Source organism: Pongo abelii, chromosome 2 (genome assembly GCF_028885655.2).
Source record: "Pongo abelii isolate AG06213 chromosome 2, NHGRI_mPonAbe1-v2.0_pri, whole genome shotgun sequence".
NCBI lineage: Eukaryota > Metazoa > Chordata > Mammalia > Primates > Hominidae > Pongo > Pongo abelii.
This window is the reverse complement of record NC_085928.1, coordinates 147,952,674-147,976,793: the sequence shown is the minus strand read 5'-3', so window position 1 is coordinate 147,976,793 and position 24,120 is coordinate 147,952,674. Positions and strand designations below refer to the sequence as shown.

Genomic DNA, 24,120 nt, shown 5'->3' with positions numbered 1-24,120 from the left:
TTTCATGCTCATGATCATATCATCTGCACATAGAAGTTTTGGTTAGATGTACCTCTTTTTGCCCTATTACTCAGGCTGCAATACATTGTTGAATAGAAGTGGCAATAGGGAGCATCTGTTTCTTAATATGTTTGCTGCCATTAATATAAACAGAAATCTAAACGATTCTTGGATGAATCTTTTAATCTTTTTACTTTCAACATTTGTTTGATGTGAACCTCTTATAAACAGCATATAACTGCTTTTTACTTTTATTTGACATTCTAGATTTTAATAGTGTTTATTGTAATTACAAATATATTTAGAAGTCTCTTGACCATCTTTTGTATTGTCTAATTATGTCTTTCTTTGCTTTCCCCTCCTACTTTTTGCAGGGTTGATTTTTCTTTATAACCTTTTCTTCTTCACTGCTAATCTGGAAGTTGTATATATCAACTTTATTGGCTTTCTGCTATTACTCTATTTTCATAGTTATCTTGCAATTTTGAATACATACTTAGGAGACAGAAACCACATTGCACAGGTAACCAAACATGAAAAACTTAACCACCTTTTACTAGTTAGCAATTCTTATATTTACTACTAAATGGGGTAGAAGTGGACTCTAGGGGATACAGAATATCAACTTCGGGATGCAGACCCTTCCCCCCAGGGGTAAGGGAGAGTGAACAAGAAAGGAAGTTAGAAATTAAGTGCCTCCCTACCAGGCTGAGATTTAGACTTCCTCTGGCAGCCATAGGACCATGCAACCCACTTGTGGCTAAGGAACTTGCCAAAAGGTGTTGCCTGCTGATAAAACATGAAGGCCATAGTTCTTAGGGCATGAGCCAAGGGTAAACTGTGGGGTACTTAGGTGATTGAGAACAGCTCTGTATGCCAATTAGCTAGCAGCCATGGAAAACATCAGAAGAAAAGCCCCTTCTTCCTGATATAGAGTGTCCTTCCATATTGGCAAAGCCAAACATCAAGCCCGCCGGGAAAGGAGCAAAGGAGACAGACGTCAATTTGAAGCTGAGAGGTAATGAATTAGTGACTCACACAGAGTTATATTTTTAAGATAAGTATCTTTAGCTTCCTAAATAAGATATGGTCTTGAATACTTTCTTCTGAATCAGGCTAGCTGCCCTTTCTTAGTTGTTAGTACTAACATTTTAGTTCTACTATGTTTCTGAACCCTTGCAAAAATCTTTGGTTATTTGTTTATATCTTGTGAACAATCATCAAAACTTGCTTAGGTTTGCCAACGTATTTTGTGGATTTCTTTGCTCTCCACTGCCTCTCACATGCTATTTCTGCCTTACTGGTACACTTTCCTTCTTGCTGAAATATTATCTATGGCTATTTTTCAGTTTGATATTCCTGTGTACTTTATATTTTTTTAAAAGTCTGTTTTTGTTTTGTTTCATAATTTTTGCCCGTGAGTTTCCGTTTAGTGACAGCCGTCTGCTGCAGTTGTCGCACATGTGCCCTGGATGGGAGTGGCAACCCTGTGGGGCCAATTTTATGGTTGCCTCCATCAAGGCTTCACAGGATTCCAAGTTCTAAACTAATATTCACATTCCGTCTTAGGTTTGGGGGTTTCTGTACCAAGATGATGTTAACTAACTTCAGACCCTATGCTCCTGCATATTAGCTTACTGTTTCCACCCATTGCTGAAAACCAATTCTTGTCCTCAGTGGCAGCCAAGGTATTAACAACTTTTCAGGCTCCCTGCCCCTCACACAGTGCCTATATAACCTTGCCTCCTGTCTGGTGTGTACTAAAATTCTGGTTCCCTTCAACATTTTAACTCCTCTTCAGACCATCACCAGGTATTTACCTGTGTTGCCTGACACAGGTAAAAACGGTTCAATTGACCATGTTTAAAATAAATGTATGTGGTTTAAGTTTGGAAGAAGAGGGGTAGGTTTTCACTTAACTGCCATTTTGATTAGCTGTTTTAGGGTTGCTAATGTTTCGATGTACATATGATACATTCCCTTTTTTCTCTGGTGCTTCTCCATTTTCAAGGCACTTGTCTATTTAGGGAGCAATTAGAATGCCATCATAAGGTAGACAGGGTAGGCATCAATGCTCCATTTTATTATGAGAATTTGCCATTTAAAATAGAAACCTCAGCAGAAACATTTCACCATGCATCTTCTATGTACTTAACACGGTCTTGGATGGTGAGGGTGAAAAACAATTCGAGTAGCTTGAATTGTTCCCTACTGTTCAGTTGGAGAGTAAACAAATATTAAATACCAAATACAATATAAGTAGCTGCTTAGCATGTAACCTTAGCAGGTGCCTAATCAACATATTTCTTAAAACTTAGTGTTGTAAAGGCTGGGAACTATTAAAATGGAAAATACTCAGTATCAACAGTAAATGCTACAGGCAGTGGGAAGAGTCCATTTCACTATGGATTGACTGACTTAATAGAGGAAATAGGTTTGAGACAGGACTTGAGTCAGCAGAGCACAGTATTTGGACTATTCTGGAATAGAACATCTGCATGTGAATAAGGTGGCAGTAAACTGGAATAAGAGTAACATGACAAAAACTTTGTTCTCGAATGTTGCCCTGCTTCAGAAAAGTGGCAGTGAAGGCAGAGGCAGAGACAGAAAACTGACGGCAGGTAGTGTCGTCTGAGTTGGTAAGAGAGAAGAGGAGGTCCAGGAATGTTAGAGGGGATGAGAAGTATGTTTGGTCTTGTAAAGTCTGAAATGTAAAAGAGGTGCTTGTTTAAGTATATAATTTCCATATTTTGCTTTTAACATGTTATTTAGGTGAACCAACCATCTCTTTAGAAAAGGTGAATAGCCTAAACTTATCTGAAAGCTTCCTTTTCTCTGATGGTGACACTCTTCAGCAGTATCCAGTGCTTTGCTATGAGAGTCAGACATAGACCTGGGTTTGGAACTTGGTTTGCATTTTCCTATGGAAGTAATGCTACATGCTGGAGTTTGGCCCTTAGACTACACAAGAGTATTTAACTCAAGGTATTTAAGTATATCAGTATAACATTTTTGTCAGTAGGGAAACACATTTTTAGCTCCAGGTCAAATAAAAGAACAAATCTCCAGGCATACAAGTACCACAGGTGGCAGCCAGAAGGGCTTTGGCAGTGTTAGCTCTTGGCAGTTTTGAGTTGGGTCACTTTGTATTTCCATAAAAAAAGTAACTTCCCTTTGGCCAGTCACTGCCCAGGAATGCTGGTAGTGGCTCCAGAAACAGACCTCCCCCAGCCCCTATGCCAGAGGCAGGACACTTTCTGGTACATACATTCAGGTAAGTCCTAAATCAGATGGTATATAATTACCTACTAAAAAGTGGCACTTGTTTTAAGTATATAAACACTGAGGTTTGGATAATTTAGTAGGCACAAATATAACATTTCTTTCTGGACTTGAACAAAAAAATCCAACCAAAAAAAAGTAGTTCTTGCTTTTAAATAACCTCTTCCTTATGCTATTCAGTCATGGAGTTAAATTCCACACAAGAATTATATGTATATAATTTCAAGTGGTGGTTCTGATTTAAATGACAAAATATATATTTGATGTAAGTGATCCAAAGGAAAAAATATATACATATATATATACATTTTAATATAAAGGTGAGTGATAAGGATTCTCATCATCAGCTTCTGGGCTGTCCATTTGGAGTCAGCTCATACCTGTAAGACAGTTAGGTTTGGACTTAACGTTAGTAATGGCAGTGTGTTGTGGTAACAGGACAAACTGCCTAGTCCTGCCTGCCTGGGCCTCTGTAAGACCAGCAGAACCTGTCGCTCTGTAAGTTGGCCAGCCAGGGTTCAGGGTTAAGGCTAGAGTTTACAGGTGTCTTTTAGGGTATCAGTGAGATCTGCAGGCAGTAAAGCCTTAAATAAAGGTGTTCATCTCCCACCCTTCTGGATAACCAAAGGAGCTGAAACAGTACTGAAAAGCGAAAACTGTCTTGAATAGCAGGATAACAGTGATAAAATGGAAGGGCACACTTACCATTGTGAAAAGCCCTTAATCAGATCTTCTTTTGATAAGTCAATCAGTACCTAAATAATCACAAATAATTAGTTCCCCTCCAAAACACTGCATTAAGGAAAGAAATTGGGATAAGGCGAATTGATCATAATCTCCTTGGTATATCAAATATCTCTTGTACTTACTTTTCCTAACTCCTTTCTTCTGTGTGAGCCAAGTGGCCTACTATTTTTCACTGCAACGTCTAGTGACCTCTTCTTTACTTCTTCCATGGGAACAAAAAATTCAAATCTTTAGGAAGCAAAAAGGAAGTGAGAATTATGCATTTCATTCAGTTTTCTTGAAAATCTAAAGTGCTTCATCCATTTCCCTACTAAAACAGAAGGTACAGACTATTAGGAGCACCTAGAGCAGGACTGGCTCATAACTACTCACAATGTATCATTATTACAGATAATCACTGTCCAGTGTTGTTCACAAAACCCAGAAGTATTAAGAGGCTGTTTGCCTAGAAGTGCCTCAGACTGCTGTGGCTTAGTTTGCATCTATCTTTCTCCAATTCTACCCCTTGCTACCACTCTTCTTTTTGAGACGGAGTTTCGCTCTGTCGCCCAGGCTGGAGTGCAATGGCGCCATCTTGGCTCACCGCAACCTCCGCCTCCTGGGTTCAATCAATTCTTCTGCCTCAGCCTCCCGAGTAGCTGGGATTACAGGCATGCACCACCACACCTGGCTAATTTTTTGTGTTTTTAGTAGAGACGGGGTTTCACCATGTTGGTCAGGCTGGTCTCAAACTCCCGACCTCAGATAATCTGCCTGCCGCTGCCTCCCAAAGTGCTGGGATTACAGGCGTGAGCCACCATACCCACCCCTGGCTACCACTCTCTTAGCTGGCCCTCCTCACCCTGAACAGTACCTATTCATAGGACCACCTCAACCCCCTTCTCAGTTTTTTTCTTACCAGCTAAGGGCTAGAACACTGAACAGTTAGGTTTGCTGCAGTTGCATGGAAAATAGTGGCCACCTCCTATGGAGTAAGGCAGAGGAAACCTCTTACTTTTAGGTTTATTTTTAGGGTGGAGGTTGCCAACTCTGCCTTCCAGATAGTCCAGGCTTATCTTGCTGTCCTACTTTTGAGAATTAGTAACAGATTTAGGTTTGTCACAAAAGTCAAATGTTAAACCTCTTCCCTCATATATTCCCACATAATTTTTTTAATCCCTTAGCCATGTAGTAGCTACCACACCACAATTTTGACATCTTTTTATAATTATGTCAGAGCTCCCTTTGAGGGCAAAATCTCTTACTTGTGTGGCTCTAGAGTATAGGATGCTGCCTGGCATAAAGCATTCAGTAAATGTTGAATGAATAGTCTGTCTTCCTCATACCCTTTTCTTGATACTGATGAACTCAAAGTGTAGCTCTTGAAGGAACATAATAGTTCTTAGACATGGCCCAAAGAGGACTCAGTGTAACCCTTTTTAAAAAAGTTATTGGCCAGGAAAATTATGAAATGTAATATTTTCCTAAGCTGGCTAGAAATGTCTTTTTAGAACCCTGAAGCAGAAGGTACACGCTGATGAGATTCAGACTTCTAAGAATAAAAATATTTGGGGTAAGACTTGCCACCACTGGCCTATCAAAAGCAATGAATGTGATTAGAGTCACCCTTGTCCCCAAGGACATAGGTGGACAAGCCTTTGTGGAGAAGGGGAGGGCATCTCCTCTACCCATCACCTATGTTTTGTTGCAGGAGGGAAGACAGGCCAAAGAGCTTCAAGCTTTAGAGGAAACTTTAGGTCCTCAGGCTCAAGGAATGTTTAACTGCTGGAATTAAAACAGATCAAAAAAATACTTGAACATTCAAATCTTTTTACTACCAGAGAGACTTCATTTAAACAGAAAGAGTAGGGAACACTCCATATTCAGGAACACTTTAGCCTCTATGAGCAGTAAATGTAGGTGGCCATTCTGATAAACTTCTCTGGCACTCCACTTTTCCCACTAAAGTACAGAAGCTTCATGAAGTCATAGACTATGTTGTCTTGTTCAGCCATAGCCCCTTCCAGCATCTGGCAGGCTGCCAGGCAACATAACAGGTACTTGGCAAATACTTGAATGGGTGAGGCACTCTAGGCAGGCCACCAGCCCACTTACGTCTCATCAAACAGGGGTTCCAAGGTCTTCCGCTTCACTGAAGTCTTCTTACGACATGCCCACTTCCTTTCTGGCAACAAGTAGACACGGACGTAGGGATCAGCTCCACTGCTGGTACATGGTGTTAGGTTTCTGATTTGGTGTCAAATACATTAGGAAAAAAAAAAGGGCCCTGGTTTTCAAACACTGAAACATTTGAAAGTTTCAGTGTTTGAGAGTTTCAAACACTTCAGACATTTGAGAGGCTATATTAGCCATTCAGCATTAGATACACTTGAGGATAAAAATGCTCAGTGGTCCTGATGATCAAAAGTAATAGTGTGTAGAATTTAGAGGACAAAATATCAGACGCATGGTTTTGATAACACGCATCTTTATAATGCTTGGAGTAAAGCAAGTACTTTCCTTCTAAGGGAAGTTTGAGATTCTCACTTGGAAAATGTACTGGCTACCAGCCACTCCAGACAGTCTTGCAGTGGTTGCGTCTGAGCAAAGCCCTTGGCTCTTGAGCCCATCAGCACCACTGAAGAATGATGGCCAAAGTGCCCCTTTGAGGACTTGATTACAGCGTTCAGGCCTTCAAACCTCATTTTTCCCCCAAAGTGTTAATTTATCTTGGGACTATGTGCCCTTTTCATTGCTCTGAGTGTCCCTACTCTGATTTATGGTCACCTGATGCTCCCAAAGGACCTCCCTGGCCCTAGAATCCCTTTACCTGCAGCCATTGATTAGCACACTGAGGCAGCGCCGCAGACACACATAGCGCACTGTGAGCTGAATCTCGCCCAGCTGCCGTCGCCTGAGGTCCCCACCTCTGTAAAGAAAGAGCCCATCACTTCTCTCGCCATAACAAGCATTGGTCCTCTTCCGCCACCCCCAAAGACAAAGAAGCATTCCTGCTTGAGGAGCATAGAGCCATGTAGGATAATAATTCGCAGTGAGTTTACTTTCAGTTGGAATTCAGTTCTATCCAGCATTCATGTATAATTATCCTACTTCATAGTAGGAAGAACGGGAACCCTGAAGTGGGATCTGCCTTTGTATCATGATTCCTTTTGGGACCTTGAATGAATTTATTAAACTTTTATGATAGTTCCATCTTGTAGGGTTATTGTGAAGGTTGAATTAAATCAGGTAACATGCTAAGCCCATAGTAAACCCTTCATAAATGACAGCCATTTATTACATAATTCTACATATTAAGCTTTCCATGTCATCCCAGTATAACTCAATGGTTCTGCTGGAAGGGACCTTACCAACCAGAGTCCAGCATCTATTTTATAGTCAGTACGCAGCTAGAGCCATAAACAGCCTGTTTGGCTCTCTCTCCCTTGTCCTGTGTTCTTTCTACCACACCATGCTGCCTCTTAGGAAGATATTTTGTGAAAAAACAACTTGCACAGAAATGTAAGTTCATATCTACTTTTCCATCCAGCGAGGTATTTTTCATACAGGCGATTTTAGAAAAGATTAAGCAGAGAGGTGCATACTCAATGTTGAGGCTGATATCTGCCAGGTCAAAGCAAGAAGAGGCCAAGGAGTTGAGCGAGGACATGCTGGGAGCCAGCCTCTTGGGCGGCCATGCGAATGGGGAGGCAGGGCATTTCATGGGTCTGGGTGACTTGATGGGCCCTGGAGAGTGGGGACCTGGGACAGTCAGGAAGATGGTGGCTGGACTCTTCTTCTCCCCCATGGGCTCACAGAACCTTTTGGCACTGTCCTTGCCTTTAGGCTCTGGGCCTGTCTCTTGGGGTGTGGGTTCAGTGGCAACGGTGGTAGCACTGGTGGTGGCTGTGGTACTCCTGGATGCGTCCTTAGTATCAAAAGCAGGGTCTGGGGGACATGGCAAATCTGTAGGGCCTTCTTCCTGAGGTTGGGCTTTGGGACCCTGGTTGGTAGCCACTTTCTTGATGAGCAGAGGGCCTTTCTTTAGGGCTTCAGGTCCAGTGTATGGGCTCCCCAGCTCTCGTTCCTCCACTTGCAAGAACTGCAAGCAGATAACAGGGTGGCTTATGAGCTGAGTCACCACTTCCACAACCTCAGCCATTGTTTCCCATTCCCCCTTCCCCCTCAGTTGTGAATTATAAAGACCCTTCCTAGGGAACTTCCATTTCCAGTAATACATATGATGTTCCAAATATTCTGAAAAACTTGTTAGAAATGCCAAATAAAATGAAGCAAACATCCTTTGAAATGCATAGCCAAATTCACAAGAAAATAAGGATAATTCTGTTAAAAAAAAAAAAAAGAAAAAATCTGAAAAATAAAAGTTAAGCTTTCCTAGGGTTGTATATCAACCTTGGAATTCAGGGAGTTAGAAGAGGCTGTGAGGCTAGGAGCTGAAAGGAAGACCCATGAAGGCGGGATCTCTTTAGTTAAAAAAGTAGTTTGGGATAAAAATTATTCTGCCTACCGGCAAAGACTTGATGACAAGAACATGTGTTTGTCACAGCCTGTACTCTGGTTGAGGGGACAAAGTCTTTCCTAAAACATGGCACCTCGTAGGCCTGTCCTCATATGAATTTTGAGTATAAATACGAGCTACCTATGGGATCTTGAAACCCAAAGTTAAGAAATATACATAAAAATGGATTCAGGTTTGTAATGCACCTGAGGTGCTGAGCTGCAGCAAAAGCAGAAGCTCCTTGGAAGAGAACAACCTCAATCCAGGTCATAAAGGAACACTGAACATATGTTTGCAATCCAAGTTATAAAACAGAAATGAGTCACCGTCAAAAAACATCAACAGACAAAACAAACATCAAAATTTAACTCCCAAGATCTTCAAATAATAGAACACACATATTAATACATTGTAACATATTTTCAAATGACCAAAGATGGAATATAAACATGAGAAGATAACAAAATTCTATGAGAAAATACCAGATAGATTTGGAAAAGATAAAAATAGAAATGAAAACTCACCATTGAAAAAACCATGAACAGGTTAAACAGCAAACTAGCCATAGCCAAAGAATTAGTGGCCTGGAAGATAGCTCTGAGAGAATTAGAATGTACCACCATGAATACAGAGATGGGAAATATTTAGTTGAGATCAAGAGACATGGAAGATAGATGAGAAGGTACATTATAGAAAATTCTAGAGAGAGGAATTTAAGAAGAATGGAGGAGAGGCAATATTTGAAGAGCCTGTATCTCTTCAAATATTGACTCGCTCCCATTCAGTATTTCAAAATTGATGAAAAACATGAATCCATCTCCTGGCTTCTTCCAGGCACACAGCAGGTGCTTAGTGCTGGGGCAGTTCACCCTGCTCCATTGCCAGAGCTCTATTCCTCCCCTCCCGCAGGGGACCGGAGAGATTTACCCGAAGCACCAGCCTCATGGAGATGAGGCTGTCCAGGCCTGAGTGGTCCAGCTGAAAGCGCTGCTCAAGAGTGAGGTCAGCATAGGGGAGGATCTGGCACAGGGGGACCTCCAGCATTCCCAGAGCACACTCCTGGTCATCATCAAGCACCTGGGCAGTGGTCCAGTCACAAAACAAGAGGATAACCAAGCCCCACCACTCCACTACTAGTATCTGAGCCCCAGCCGAGTTTGGGTTTACTTCAGTCTGTACTGTGCTTCTATGGACATCTGGTCCTATTCTGTAAACTAGAATGGGATCAGGCCAGACCTGGTCCTTGTCTTCTGTCAGGGAAGACAGTGACTCAGAGTAGAGGCAATTATGATCTGTATGAGCTAGTCTGTTAAATGCCCAGAGCCAGGGGGCTTTGGGGATTGATGAGCTGTGCTGCTCTCCAGGCAGGGCTCAGGGCCCCAAAAGATCCCAGCTCCACCACTTGTTGGTCATGAGATCTTGGACAAAACATTGTTTTTGCCTCTCTTTGCTTACTCTACAGATCTTCTGTGAAGATTAAATGAAATATATATTTTTTAAAGTGTACCATTATTAATGTCCTGTGTAGATAGGCTACTCTGGGTACTGTGTAGCAAATATAAAGACCCCTTTGCAGGGAAAGTCAAGGGACTTGAGGATTTATCCTCCCACATCCCCCTATACAATGACCTCAGGCACTAGCCTTAAGGAGATGAGGCCTTGTGGGGCCTCAGTGTTCTCTCTCACATACAAGGGGCTGACTTTAAACACTGCCAGGAGAACCTGCTCAAGGTGCACTTCAAGCTTCCCAGCCCGCCTGGCTTAGAAACCTCTTAACTCTGGTTTCAAGAGCCCTTCTTCCAGCAAACCTTCAGATGGAGCTGCTCAGTGGCCACATTGTGCACAAAGAAGGAGAACACCTGGCTCCACACAGGGTCCTTGTTGTGGGGACAGGTCTGGGAACAGAAGAGGGAGAGATCACTGAAGGGTTAGGTTGGGCAGAGCTGGATACCGGCACCCTCTGCTATCACTCTGGCCACCAGGTACCATTGGGAACCTGACCTATATGCCCTGGGATCAGACCCAAACACGCTACAGCTAGTGGGAGGCACTAGGACGGGACAACCACACTCAAAGGCAGGGAGTGGTTTGCCAGGAAGTTTTACGGGGGAGCTGAAAATCATATTGGCCTTAGAGCTCACTTCAGGAGAGGAGAGGCCAGCAGGATTTCTGCTGCTGGACTGAGAAAATTCATGATTGGTGGAAAGGACACGGGCTTCAGAACCATGCCCAAGCTTGAACCCTAGTTCTGTGTCCTTGGTCAAGTCATTTATCTCTGATCCTCAGATTCTTGAATTATAAAACTATTTTGTGAGGTTATTTTGAAGACTAAATATAACATCAAGTGCCTACTAGGCATTCACCATAAGTTAATTCCCCTCCCTTTTGCCTCTCTCCCTGAGAAGGGCTGGGTCCTTGTTTCCTTACCCCAGGGCTACACACCAAGCTATCTTACCTTACTTGTATGTGTCTTCTTGCCTACAGATAGTTTGACATAGGAAGAAGGGTCTTTGCTGACCTTGTTCTGTGAGGAATCAAATCCATAACAGTGAAGGTGGCATAGTCAGTATCAGCTTGAGACAGTCCTACCCCCAACCCCCAGGAGCATCTGGGGGAACTGGGGCCACCCAGTTACTTCTCTTTGAGAGAAAGCTACTCTAATGCCCCAGTCCCCCTGGGCTGTCATTACTGTGCAAGCCCCAGGACAGGACCGACCCCAGAAAGCAGTTCCAAAAGACCAGAAGCCAGAGCTGGGCCTGGCCAGGCACAGGCTCTTGTTCCCTGGGGCTATGAAAACAGAGTGGAATCTGGCTCCTCCTCTTAGCTGTGTGACCCAAAAAATGATAATAAAAATGAATGACAGTCATCATGAGACTCAGGGATAACAAATGTGGGGGATGAGTTGCCAAGCCTAGTGCCTGGCACACAGTAGACTCCACAATCAGCACCTCTTGTTATCCCCAGGCTGTGTGTGCACAGACTGTGGCCCAGAAGACATGGGGTTGTGGTTACTCTGGGGAGAGAAGCTGTGATTTGCCCTCCCTGGAGTTTTTAGCCACATACTCACTCACTCTGGCAAACCTGGAGAGTTTTTTGGCTCGATATTCACCATTCAGGTAGTCAAAAGGGTTTCTCTGCAGCACAGGAATAACGGGGTTAAAGCAACACAGGACAATTTGAAAGTGATGGGCACTTTGTTGCGTTTGTGTGACACTCTGGACATGTCACCAACTCACCGGCAAGTTGCAGGCACTCTCCAAGAAGACCACGAGAATGGCAGTGGAAAGGCCACCATGGTCCTGCAAACAGACACAGACCCTCACTGGGTACTCCCAGCAGCAGGACAGAAAGACTGATTTTGGAGAAGCCTATCATGGCAGAAGAAAGCCAGCTAGCCTTCACACTCCAGACTAGCTGCCGGAGGACCTCTCACAACCTAGCATTTTGTTGAGGTTAAGAATATAACTGGTGCATGACAGATTCAAGTTAGACACTGAGTGGATTTCCCTATGAACTGGGAGGACAGGCATTGACACAGAGTTCTAAGGACCCCATCATCTAAAGATGATGGAGATGCTCAGAGGACATTTGCTGAGAGCCATCAGGAGCTGCCCTGTGTGGAGATGGGCTGAGTGACATGTTCTTCAGGAGGTGAGCAAGAAGGGGGCATCATCTCCCTCCCTTCCTCCACCTGCACACATCTGGCACGTGTGCTCCTCCACCTTTCTGCAAGGGAGCCCTTGACACCCCACACTCACCTCAGTCAGAGCTTCTTGGTCAGTAAGCAATGAAAGCCACTCCAGCCGCAGGTGCAGCCGCCCGCTGGTTGTGTCATTCAGGACAAACCACTGTGGGGTAGGGGCAGAAGGCTCAGGGAAAAGGGCCAGGGAGATGCTACTGATGCTCTCTGGGCAGCCCAGTCCTGAGACCTGGTGTCCTAGTAGGGACGGGGAAACCCGTCCTGGTATGGGAAAAGGTGGACCAGCCCAGAGAGGGTATGCTCTGGGCTCAGAGGGACTGGGAGATGTGGTTATAAGAAGACAGAAGTGCTACACTGTGGGATTAAAAAAAAACCAGGCCCAGCCTGCCCTCCCCTATAATGTGACTGTCCCCTGCTGGGGTCCTTAATCTGTGGGTATTTCCCAGGGAAACTTCTTCCAGCCAGGGCCCTGGAGAATACCCTGGAGCCATCTGTGCCTCACCCAGCTCTTGCCCTGAGGATGGACATGTGTGCAGCCTAGCACAGAGGGGGACCACAGCGTAGGAATAGCTGGGCTGAAGCAAGCTGTTGGAGCTGTCCACAGGAAAGGGCTACCTTGAAACTCCCCCGAGGGTTGCAAGCACCAACTGTACCTCATCTACCACTCTGTTGGTCATGACATCTCCAAGGCAGATCTGCAGGCTGGAATATATAGGGAGAGGGGATTGGGTCAGCTCAGAGGAAGAAAGCAGCAGAGGGCATGGAGGCCCACACTGGACTCTGTTTTCAGATATCTGAGCGCGGCCATTAAGACAGAGGCTCTTACCCCAAAGAACCAATGGGAGACCAGCATCAGCTCGAGTGAAGGAAAGACTAACTACCATCAGGGCTGCTCCCATTGGGTGTGCTACCTGGGGAGGAAGGGGGCTCCCATCCCCAGAGGGGACAAGCAGAGGCTGCTGGACACATAACCTCTGGATTTCTCAGTGACAGTGCAACTAGCATTTTGAGTGGGATGATTTTTCCTTGTGCAAAACTACCCATGCATTGCAGGAATTTGGCCTCCTGGTCCTGTGCCCTTTAAATGCCAGAGGCATCACCTCTCACAGTCATGTTAATAACTCCAAATGCCCCTTCATTTCCAAATCTACCCCAGGTGCCCTACAAGGGAAAGTATAGTTGGCATGTGATGTAGTTTGGATGTCTGTCCCCTCCAAATCTCATGTTGAAATGTGATCCCCAATGTTAAAGGTGGGCGGGGCCTAGTGAGAGGTGTTTGGGTCATGGGAGCAGATCCCTCATGAATGGCTTGGTGCCCTCCCCACAGTAATGAGCTCATGCAAGATCTGGTTGTTAAAAAGAAGCTGGGACATCCTCACTCCTCTTGCTCCCTTCTCTCTTGCCATGTGACATACCTGATTCCCCTTCACCTTCTGCCCTGAGTAAATGCTGGCACTATGCTTCATGTACAGCCTGCAGAACCATGAGCCAGAAAACCCTCTTTTCTTTATAAATTACCTGGCCTCTGGTATCCTTTATAGCAATAAAATATGGACTAACACAGCATGTGTGTGTGAGAGGAGGTAACACCCACACCTCAGCTTGCCCCTAACTCACCCTGAGCCAAGCCCAACCAGAAGGTCCTGACAGCCAGAGGGGAAAATGTAATTCTATATAACTGTAAGAAACATGCTTAAGCTCAAAACACACCTGAAATCAGTTACTAATACATAAAGCATGACCCACAAGCCACACTTCTAATCTGCAACATCACAAAAATTGCAACTGTTTTTATTAAGATAAAAATAAAAAATGATAAGCAACATCTGGTGGTGAATCTATGTGTATTAACATCTAGGCTAATACACACAGATTCTGCTTGTTTCTGAAACTGTCAGATTGTGCCCCTCTCTGTTTGTTTTGTTTCTTCTTTTCAAACTTACATGATCTTGGAAACAACCTAAACAACACAGGAATCTGAAAATTTGGGTAAACCTGCCTCTTCTGCTTCCTCATCTGAGATAAGCGGTGTTAACAGCCTGCCTTTCTCTGCTAACATGAACACGTGCAAAAATACGCATTCAAGGTTCCTCTCCCAGATGATGACTCAAATGACATGTTATACCCAGCTGCTCTCCCCCACTTCATAATGGGTGTCCTCCAGGTTAATACACAGAGATTCCACTTGTTTTTCAGAGCTGCAGAATATTCTGTAGTTTGGCAATGGAAAATTTATTCAAACATTCAGCCAGTGTTCTCTGAGGTTAGATATTCATTTAGGGGATGGGGGTGTTGTTTTTCTTCTATGGATAGTTCTGCAATAAACATTTCAGATACTAGGGCTTTTATTTTATAGGAGATCCTGGAAGTGGGACTGCTGGACCAAAATACATGTAAGTTTTAAATTTTGATAGCCAGCCCCACCCTGATCATTTTAGTCCTCTCATACCCCTGAAGGGCTGGGTTCTACCCCCTAGAGCATGGCCCAGGGTTCCTTGGGACTGAGCATCTGGCCATCCATGCCAGCCTTGTCTACTACTCCAAATGGGGACTTGGTACATTATCAGGAAGACAAAAAGCAGAGCCATAATATACAAATCTTGGGGTCCTCTCTGTACCCCCAGGGCCTAGGTCAAGGCTGGGCACTTGGGAGACATCTGGGAAGGTTTGTGGTAGGAATGTAGAATGGTGAGGCAGGTTGCCTGGCACAGTCACCATGTCAGGGTGACCAGAGAGGGTTGCTAGTCATTAAGTGGTAGGAGCAGGGTATCTAGCCCAGCACCCCGCAGGGAGGGAAGGCTGCCTCCAGGCCCAGCTGTGCGCCCTCCTCACCTGCCCAGGAAGTCATCCCTGTCGGTATCCTCATCATACAGGTCTACCTCCAGGTCCTGTCCAGGGACTTCGTACACCATGAACTGGAAGGAAAAAGAGGTGTCTTGACCTGCAGGCAACAGTTGACCTTATGTATGACCCAAGGGGAGCCAAATCATGGCTCAGAACGCTAGCAGGTTCCTGACCTCCTCAGTGCCTCAAGAACCCCACCCATAAGAAGGGAGTGAAGCCCCTCCCCTGCAGGGGGAAGAGATGATTAGAGAAAACATGTGCAAGCCATGGCAGAGCAGATGCCCAGGGGACAGTGGCTGTTTGTTCTGCATAGGCCATGCGGTGTCCTGAGCACCTGTTCATTACATTCTCCTGGCCCCCCGTGGGTCTGCAATATCAGGAAGCCCCAAGCTGCCTTTTAGCACCCCTGCTTTCACTGCCTCGCCCCAAACGTAACAGAGCATCCAGATGGTATATTGGGAGGGGAAGTTGAGAGGGGTCACCTAGGATGTGGCTCCTGGAGCGTGTAATCTGGGGGCCTTAACAGGCTGTGGGTTCCACCCTTCAAATAGTAGGGATTGTGGTTGAACTTAAGGAAGAACTTCAGGCTCTTGGTGTTTGGCTCTGACAGGGGAAGCTGAGAGGAGTGGAGCAGAAATGCCTCTAAGGCTCTTTCTCTTTGATTTGGAAACTTCTAACAAAGTTGGAAGGGGAAAGGAGGTAGGAATTTGCCTTCAGGCTGGCCCTTTAGTCGGGCCAGAGTAACCCAGTCTGGAAGCCTGGTAGATACGGGAGCGGGAATTCCACAGACCTGCCTGTCTCCAAGGCCCACTCCCTGCCTAGTGTTGCCCCTGGATTGCCTCTGCCCGGCATGACTCAGAGTGAAGGCTAGAGGGCATCAAAGGATTCCAGGAGCAGCCAAGGAGACCCTTACCTCAAACACTTCGTTCCAGGTGGGGTTCAGGTTCCTGTAGATGGTCCTACTCCGGAAATGCTGTAGGCCGATGCTCACCTTGGCGTAGGGATCTGACTTGCCTCGGAGCCCCAGAAAATTGTCCTTCTGGGCCAGCTTCTCTGCCTCCAGCAAGTGCACTCTGATCACCCCCTGGAAAATGTCCAAGCCCAGGGCTCACAGCTGCTTCCTGGGGCCTCCAAGTCCTGGAGTATCAGAGCTAAAGCCATCAGAGATCACTGGTGCCCCCAAACTGCCCCCTCCACGGTCTGGACCGGGAGATAGAAGCCAGATACGGCAGTGACCTGGCCAAGGCCACACAGCAAGTGATGGCAGGGCTCTCTCTATCAGTATGCCCTGCCCACAGCCCTGGCCTCCCCACTTCCTGCCTCCAAACTGCCACATGAATGGCTTATTCAACTGCAGCTATTTGTCTCCCTCCTGTGCCAACAATCATGACACCTATGGAAGCTTCCCTCTTTTACTCCAGCCCCCTCTGTTGTGTGTCCTACATGTAGCCTCCTACAAGGGAGTCCTAGCATCCCTTCTCCTGGCCCCTGTGGGCACTGCCGGCTGCTGACAGTAGGTACCTGCACTCCTAAAGGCCCCAACACTGAGCCTCATCCCCACCACATTCTGGACTGTACTATAGGGCAGACCCCCTCCCCACACTTGCATGAATAGATGTTTAAAAGGAAATGAAAGAGATATAACTGTTAATAAAGACTGGAGCACAGGAATTAGGAAAGGCATAGTTCATGGGCTTTGAGGTATATCGCCTTCCTAGAATTTTTTTTTTAATATTAGTAAATACACATGCATTTACTCTTTGACCCAGAAATCCCACTTCTAGGAATCTATCCCAAGGGCATACTAGCAAAAATATAAAAAGACATGTATGCAAGGCTCTTCATTACACTACTATTTGTAATAGTGAAAGACCCAACAAAACATAATGTCCATCAATAGGAACTGTGTTGAATAAATTCAGTACATTCCCATAGTGAAGTACTTTGGAGCTCTTAAAAAGAATGTGGAAGAGCTCTAATCTACACTGTCATAGCATGATCCTCATGACATACTCAGTGTTAAAAGCACACTGGGGGCCGGGTGCAGTGCTCACGCCTGTAATTCCAGCACTTTGGGAGGCCAAAGTGGGCGGATCACCTGAGGTCAGAAGTTCGAGACCAGCCTTGCCAACATGGTGAAACCCGGTCTCTACTGAAAATACAAAAATTAGCCAGGCTTGGCGGCGTGCCCCTGTAGTCCCAGCTACTCAGAAGGCTGAGGCTGGAGAATCACTTGAACCTAGGAGGCAGAGGTTGCAGTGAGCCAAGATCATGCCACTGCATTTCAGCCTGGGCCACAGAGCAAGACTCCTCACCACCACCTCCCCTCGCACCCACTGCCCAAAAAAAAAGCATGCTGGGGAAAACTGTACTATGCTGCCAGCTATCGAAGAAAGGGGGAATTTGAATATAAGCAAATATGTGTCATACGACCATATATATGTATTTCTTCATATTAAGTAACAAAGGACAGGTGTGGTGGCTCATGCCTGTAATCCCAGCACTTTGGGAGGCTGAGGCGGGCAGATCACTTGAGCCCAGGAGTTTGAGACCAGCCTGGCCGACGTGGCAAAACCCTGTCTCTACAAAAAATACAAAAATTAGCCAGGCGTGGTAGTGCACGCCTGTAGTCCCAGCTACTCGGAAAGCTGAGGTAGGAGGACTGCTTGAGCCCAAGAGGTGGAGGCTGCAGTGAGCTGTGATTGTGCCACGGCACTCCAGCCTGGCTAGGCAACAGAGCAAGACCCAATCAATCAATAAAATGGAAGGATAAACCATTACTTATAAGTGAAGGGTGGGGAGTAGGTGGAGAGAACAAGGGATAGAAGCCAGACTCCTTAAAATGTAATTTGTTTTTTAATTGGACTTTGGAAACACACAACTACTTTACATAATTGTAAAAGGAAGTTAAGGTAAAAAACCCTAAAAATGGAGAATAGAATGAAACAAGTCAATGTAAATATTCATGGCCAGTTGTCACAAACAGAGGAAATATTCCAAGTAAGTTTAGAATGCAGTAAATTTGACACTACCTCCCAAGTGGGATATACCCCAAGGACAAAATGTCTTTAGTAATTATGACGTGGGCGATGGTGTTTATACCATTACCATTATTCTGGGACTGTCAAGCATTAGTGTGAAATAAAGCCAATGCACCACATGTGAAGGCTGAGAGGATATTTGCGCTGCCTCCCAGCAGGCTGGTCTGTGGCTAGTACTGGGCACTCACACAGGGCAGAGGGAAGCGCAGGTTGGTCAGATCCAGCCCCTTCTTCACAGGCACAGTCACACGGTTGGGCAGCACCAGGTGGGCGGCAATGAGGTCCTCCAGCAGGCTGTCTGACACGTCACTGGACACAAGGCAGGACCAGCTGTGGAGGGGTGGCACTGCCTCCCCCATGCCACCTGCCACTCCATCCCTAGCAGGAACCAGGAGTCCAGCTTGGTAGGGTGGGCCCCACCTAGAGAACAGCCCTGACCCCACTTGCCTGGGTAGGGGTGGGTGTGCTTATACATCGTGACAGCCCCTGACATTCTATCTCAACAGCAGTCCTCCCACCTACACGTCCCCGATTCCCTCTGCCTCCAGGCTACTTTGTTCTTGGAGGTCACACAGCACAGTGGCTAAGAGCAAGGCTGAAGCCTGTGTTAGAATCTCAGCTCCACCATCAACTAGCTGTGTAGCCTTGGCAAGTCGCTAACCTCTCTGGACCTCAGCATCCTCACCTCTAACCTGGGGCTAATAATGCGTATTCCTGGGGTTGTTTGTTCGTTGCCTGACTCCACCTCCTGGTACTGGGGGACAGGGATGGTGCCTGGAACAGGGCTGGCACGGTGTAAATACTTTTTGAATAAAAGAACGCACGCCTGGATTCCCTTTGTCCAGTGTGGGTGAGATCCATGCAGATGTCAGTGAATAAGCAAGTCAGCGGCCAGCTGGTGCCAGCCCTGACCAGTCCAAATGTCCCTTCCTCCTGGGGAGGTGTGTCCAATGGGGCTGGTGCCTTTCTCTGCTCCTCTCATGGGGCCTGGGGCTCTGAGAGCAGCCTTCACTTGCCCCCAGATGGTGAGATCTCCAGGACCAGCTACTCCTCACTGGCCTCTGCTGTGACAGTGCCCCTTCCATGCCTATGTTTGTGACCATGGTCAGGGGAAGTCACATAGGCTTCTCACCACACACTTGGTTTGGAAGGGGTGCAGTGAGGAAGAAAGGACACTCGTGTGTCCACAGCCAATGTGCCGCCACCACACAGCTGAGTGTCCTCCGAGGGACCCAAGGCAGAGGAACCAGGCTCCCCTTTTACTGAGGTAGAGCCCAGAGAAGTGAAGCAACTTCTCCACATTCACTCAGTTGCTCAGTGACAGAGCCAGGAGCTGGCTGCCTCTGGTTTCAGAGCCACACAGCCTCCCCTCAGACCACATCTCAGCAGACAGAGCCACTCTCCCCCTGCACCAGGACGGGGACCTGAACGTCAGCCCAACATTCAGCAAAGCACTTCTTGCCCACTACATGGGTGTGGGGTGTGGTGTGTGGTGTGTGTGTGTGGTGTGGGTAGGGGGTGTGCTGGGCACAGTGCCCACCCACAGAGGCCACACAACACCGTTAGCCTCCCACTCCAAACAGACCAATGCTTCTCCCTCTGCAGAGAGCACCAGGAGGGAAAGCACCACCATCGTACAGCTCCCGTCACTGGCTGCAGAGCCCTGGAGGCCCCCAAACTTACGATCTCCCTCAAGGCTCTCCCAGGCACCTACTTGATTCCCGGCGCATCTAGCAGGTTGGTCAGGCCAGTCCAGTTGATCTGTAGGTGCTTCAGGGGCAGAGGGAAGCTATTAGGTTGGAAAGGGTTGGGAGCCCAGGGCTGAGAACCCCCTGCCAAGAGCCTCACACCCATGTGAATGGAGAACCCAGCCTGCCAGGGTGGGGGTTCAGAGGAAAGCAGGCAGAGAACCCTCTGCCAGGGTGTTAGGCAGGCGAGGCCACCTCCCAGCCCAGCTCAGGCATCTAGCGGTATCGAGGGCCCAGGCCTCAGCTCAGGATGGGAGTGGAACCTGCTGCTTCCCAGGCTGAACCCCTACAGGAGTGGGATCGTCCACATGGCCACAGGCTGGCCTGAACTTTGAAAGCTCAGAGTTTGAGCCTCGGCTCCAATTCAGACCATCTGTGTGACCTTCTCTGAGCTTAGCTGCCTCATCTTAGGGAGGGCAGAGTCTAGCTCAAGCTGCCTTAAGGATTAAATGAGATAAGGGGTATGACTCCCCAGGTCTCAGTGGGCTTGGACAATGTCCATTCTTGGACTCAAACCCAATGTCTAGGGCCCGGCAGACCAGTGCCTACTCCCAGGGAGCAGCAGGCTTACCGCAGTCCTTGGGACTCACCGGCTTCTGAAGGAAGAACACAGTCACGGCTCCCACAAAGGGCTTGTCCACTAGGAGGGGCTCCAGGATGACCCGCAGGGTGCCCTGCAACTGGATAGGCACAGAGGGCCCGTGAGGGGCCCAGGCCTCCTTTCTGCCCGTGCCTGCTGGGCTCAGCTGAGGCCATCTGCTGCCTCATTTCATGCCCATGCCACCCCACATGTCAGGGCCACCTGCCCCAAGCTGCCTGCTCTCACAGCAGGAACCGTATGTAAGGTGCTGAGGCCTGGACACAGCTGCCACCTCTTGCCAGCTACCAAGGGGCCTTGAGCTGGCCCCACTGCCTTCCACAGGTGTGCTGGCCTGAGAGACCTATAGCCTTTGCCAAGTTTTGGGCTGGCCCAGCCAGCAGGGACCCAGGAATGATTTCCAGGCCCAAATCAGCTCTTCTACTCCAGCCGAGAGTTATTTTCACCTCCTGGGTCCACCTCAGTCTCTAAGCAATGGCTTTCCATCGCTCCATGAACACCACCTCTCTCCTCGCCAGGCAGCCAAAGCCTCTCCCAGGGCCTTTGCAGTCAGATGAGGCTGGGGTCTCTAGAGCACAGTAGTGGGTTGGTGAAGCCCAGCCACCACTTCCTGGCCATGTGACCTCAGGCCTACAGCTCCTCTGTAGTCACCATCCTCTGTGTTTAGTGTTGCCACCACCTTCTGCGGCCTACTCTGGCATGACCTGGCTTCCCCTTCCCTGATCCCCACCCTGGGGGCTGGAACAGAGGCAGCCCCACCGGGCTCCACGCACCTGGATCCCGTTCACACCAGCCTGAATCTTCTGCAGCTCCACACTGATCTCACAGTCCCCGATGTAGCTGAAATGGGGGGTGGAAAAGGAAGATGGGGAGGAGGGGTAGGTCCACTTGCTCAGAGAGGTTGGGAAACTTGCCCAGTGTCACACAGCCAGAGCCCAGGCAGCCAGTTGCTGACCCTGAGCTCTAAGCACTGGGCACATGGCCTAGTAGCCTCAGCCTTTCTCAGCTCTGCTCAGACCTGACCCAGACGCTGATCCAAGCCCAGACCCCAGGAGGCAGCCCCTGTGGGTCCCTGCATTCAGGTATCCCAGGCATATCCTCATCTCTGACCATGAGAGCAGTGATTCCAGGCACTCATCTCACCCAACGATACCCTGAAGATGAAAAGGAGGGGCTCTTGGTAAACACACTGCCCACCTTTCCACCCCTGCTGTCCCCCTGTCCCATCTCTGCCCAGGTGTCTTTCATGGGGACACAGAAGCAGTCCCCACTGCTTACATCCCAGGTGCTGCTGGGGCTGGTGGAGGTGGGCAAAGGTAATGAGGTGTCAGGCTTCAGCATAGAAGCCCAAGTCCACCCAGTGATGGACACAGGGAGCCCAGAATGGGTGCCCTTGAGGGTAAAGATCAGCAGACCCTGTGAAAGCACTGAAGGAGACTCAGGGGAGGGAGAGGGGCAGCCAGCACACATGTGCAGGGCACAGGCAGAGGAGCCCAATGTCACAAATCGCAAAAACCAAGTGCCTCTTGAAAGGGCAGGAGTGAGCCGGACGGGGAAGATGGGGACCCCGGGGGCTGCCTGGGCAGCTGAGTGGGCCACACAACCTCGATGTGCCCTAACTGTTCCTACAAGGATCTTGTGGCAGAGCCCCAGGGGCTGGGAGCACCTGATAGCCTGTCACCATCCCAACCCACTTGGGACCAGCCCCTAAATGGTGATGGGTGGTCCGAAGAACTAGCTCCTATCTTCCCAACATGCTGTCAGTGCCAGCCTCTAGGCTAAGGGCAGAATGAGACATGGGAAAGGAATGGCAACTCTCTGGATCCTCAGGAGTTGGTCCTTTGTCTTTTAAAGTGCAATTCAAATCTTGCCACTTCCAGGAAGGCTTCCTGGACTGAGCCTCCCTTCTTCCTGACTCACACCCATTATGAAACTCATTTCAAAGAGATATCCTTGCCCAACCCCCTGAACTAGTCACTTATGTGTCTTTGCATTCTCTATTTTCCTGAGGTGCCGCAGAGCCCAGGTCTCCAGCTGACCTCTCACAGCCTGTGCTTGGAACTCCCTGGGCCTCACCAATGGACCTCACATCTTCTTATCACACTTGCTCCCACTAGACACATCCTCTCTGAGGCAGCTGGTCTGACCCTCCAAGTGACCCAGGCCTGGCTTCCAAGAAAGCTCTGCTGCCTGGGTCTGGGAACCCAGAGTATGCCAGGGGATGGGAGAAGCTGGGAGGAGGGGAGGGTCCTGTGAGGGGTTCCACATCCCAAGTCAGAGTGTATATATACTACTCCATCTTCAAACTGGCTGTTCCCACAGTGTCCCCTGCACACTGAAGCCCATACCCGGCCCGACAGAGCTCACCAGATCTGCAGGTCCACAGTCACACGTCTTCGGTTGCACGTGTTAGTGTGTGCCTTGACACCGTTGACCCTGGGACACTGGAAGAAATGCCAGAAGGGCTAGGTCAGAGGCTTCTGGTAGCAGGGGACAGCTGCCAGCTCTCCCCCCGGCACTGGGCTTTGTCAGCAACAAGCATGACCACCATACTTCCAGGATGAGGCACAGACATGTAAATCTAACCTGCAGCCCAGAGACTTCCCTCCCTAGAATGTGCCCCCTCCTTCCTCTCCCCTCCTGCCCCCACTCACACAGCCACACAGAGCGGCCCTGACGCCAGGCCTGTTGTTCATGCCCCATAGCAAACTCTGGAAGTGGGTCCTTTCCCTTTCCACGTGAGGAAACTGGAGCTTAGAGAAGTCAAGTCACTGGCCCCACAGCACAGGGTGGAGCTGGGCATAGGCACGGGAACTACAGGAAGCTGGCAATACTCACAGGTGTGAATGAATGCTTATGGCAGCTGAAAAACATTTTTTAAATGTTCATGGGTGTGCGAAGAAAGTGGGTGTGGTGAGTGCACTGGGTCCTGGCCAAGCCCAGGAGGGTCGTGTGAGGAGCCCTCTGTGACCCCATGATGGAGAGGAGGGGACATGTGGGGAATGGGAGAGCAGAGGGAAGGGGGGTGGCCAGGACATGAAGAGCGCTGAATACCAGGATCAGGAGGCAGGTGTTTCTCCTGCAGGGCTGGGACATCTGTTCAGCCTGCAGCTTCCCCCTCCAGGTTCTTCTGATACGGTAAATATCATTTCTTAGGATCGCTTGCCAGCAGTGCTACATCCCACAGACCAACGGTCCCCAATCTTTTTGGCACCAGGGACCAGTTTCTTGGAAGACAATTTTTCCACAGAGCGGGGGTGGGGTGGGAAATGGTTTTGGGATGAAACTTTTCCACCTCAGATCATCAGGCATTAGCTTCTCATAAGGAACATGCAACCTAGATCCCTCACATGTGCAGTTCACACAGGGTTTGTGTTCCTATGAGAATTTAATGCCGCCGCCAATCTGACAGGAGGCGGAGCTCAGGCAGCAATACTCACCCCGGCTGCTGACCTCCTGGTGTGTAGCCTGGTACTGAGAGTTGGGGACCCCTGGCATAGATACAACCACCAGAGGAGCAGCCTGACTGAGCAGGCTCTGCTGTGAACACAGCACCCTGCAAGCTTCTTGGCTCCTAGCCTGCTGAATTCTTCAAAAGCCAACTTAGCCATCACCTTTTCCTGGAAGTCTTCCCTGACTCCCACAGCCCCTCCACCCCTCCA

General features: G+C 48.1%; 1 protein-coding gene across 6 annotated transcripts in view; it reads right to left on the bottom strand.

Moving 5' to 3' along the window:
- Window positions 1–551: 551 nt before the first annotated feature.
- ESYT3 (extended synaptotagmin 3) overlaps window positions 552–24,120 on the bottom strand; it is a 45,251-nt gene continuing 21,682 nt past the window's right edge. The window contains 20 exon segments of one of the 6 annotated variants that reach the window (NM_001133476.2): window positions 552–3,662; window positions 3,988–4,037; window positions 4,152–4,257; window positions 6,124–6,255; window positions 6,839–6,937; window positions 7,614–8,110; window positions 9,455–9,604; window positions 10,336–10,422; window positions 10,983–11,051; window positions 11,599–11,661; window positions 11,764–11,826; window positions 12,286–12,375; window positions 12,881–12,929; window positions 15,060–15,142; window positions 15,985–16,155; window positions 18,301–18,421; window positions 19,827–19,882; window positions 20,451–20,540; window positions 21,232–21,298; window positions 22,826–22,902. In NM_001133476.2, the coding sequence (NP_001126948.2) occupies window positions 3,626–3,662; window positions 3,988–4,037; window positions 4,152–4,257; window positions 6,124–6,255; window positions 6,839–6,937; window positions 7,614–8,110; window positions 9,455–9,604; window positions 10,336–10,422; window positions 10,983–11,051; window positions 11,599–11,661; window positions 11,764–11,826; window positions 12,286–12,375; window positions 12,881–12,929; window positions 15,060–15,142; window positions 15,985–16,155; window positions 18,301–18,421; window positions 19,827–19,882; window positions 20,451–20,540; window positions 21,232–21,298; window positions 22,826–22,902 (2,157 nt within the window). In that variant the 3' untranslated portion in view covers window positions 552–3,625. 6 annotated transcript variants of the gene reach the window in all.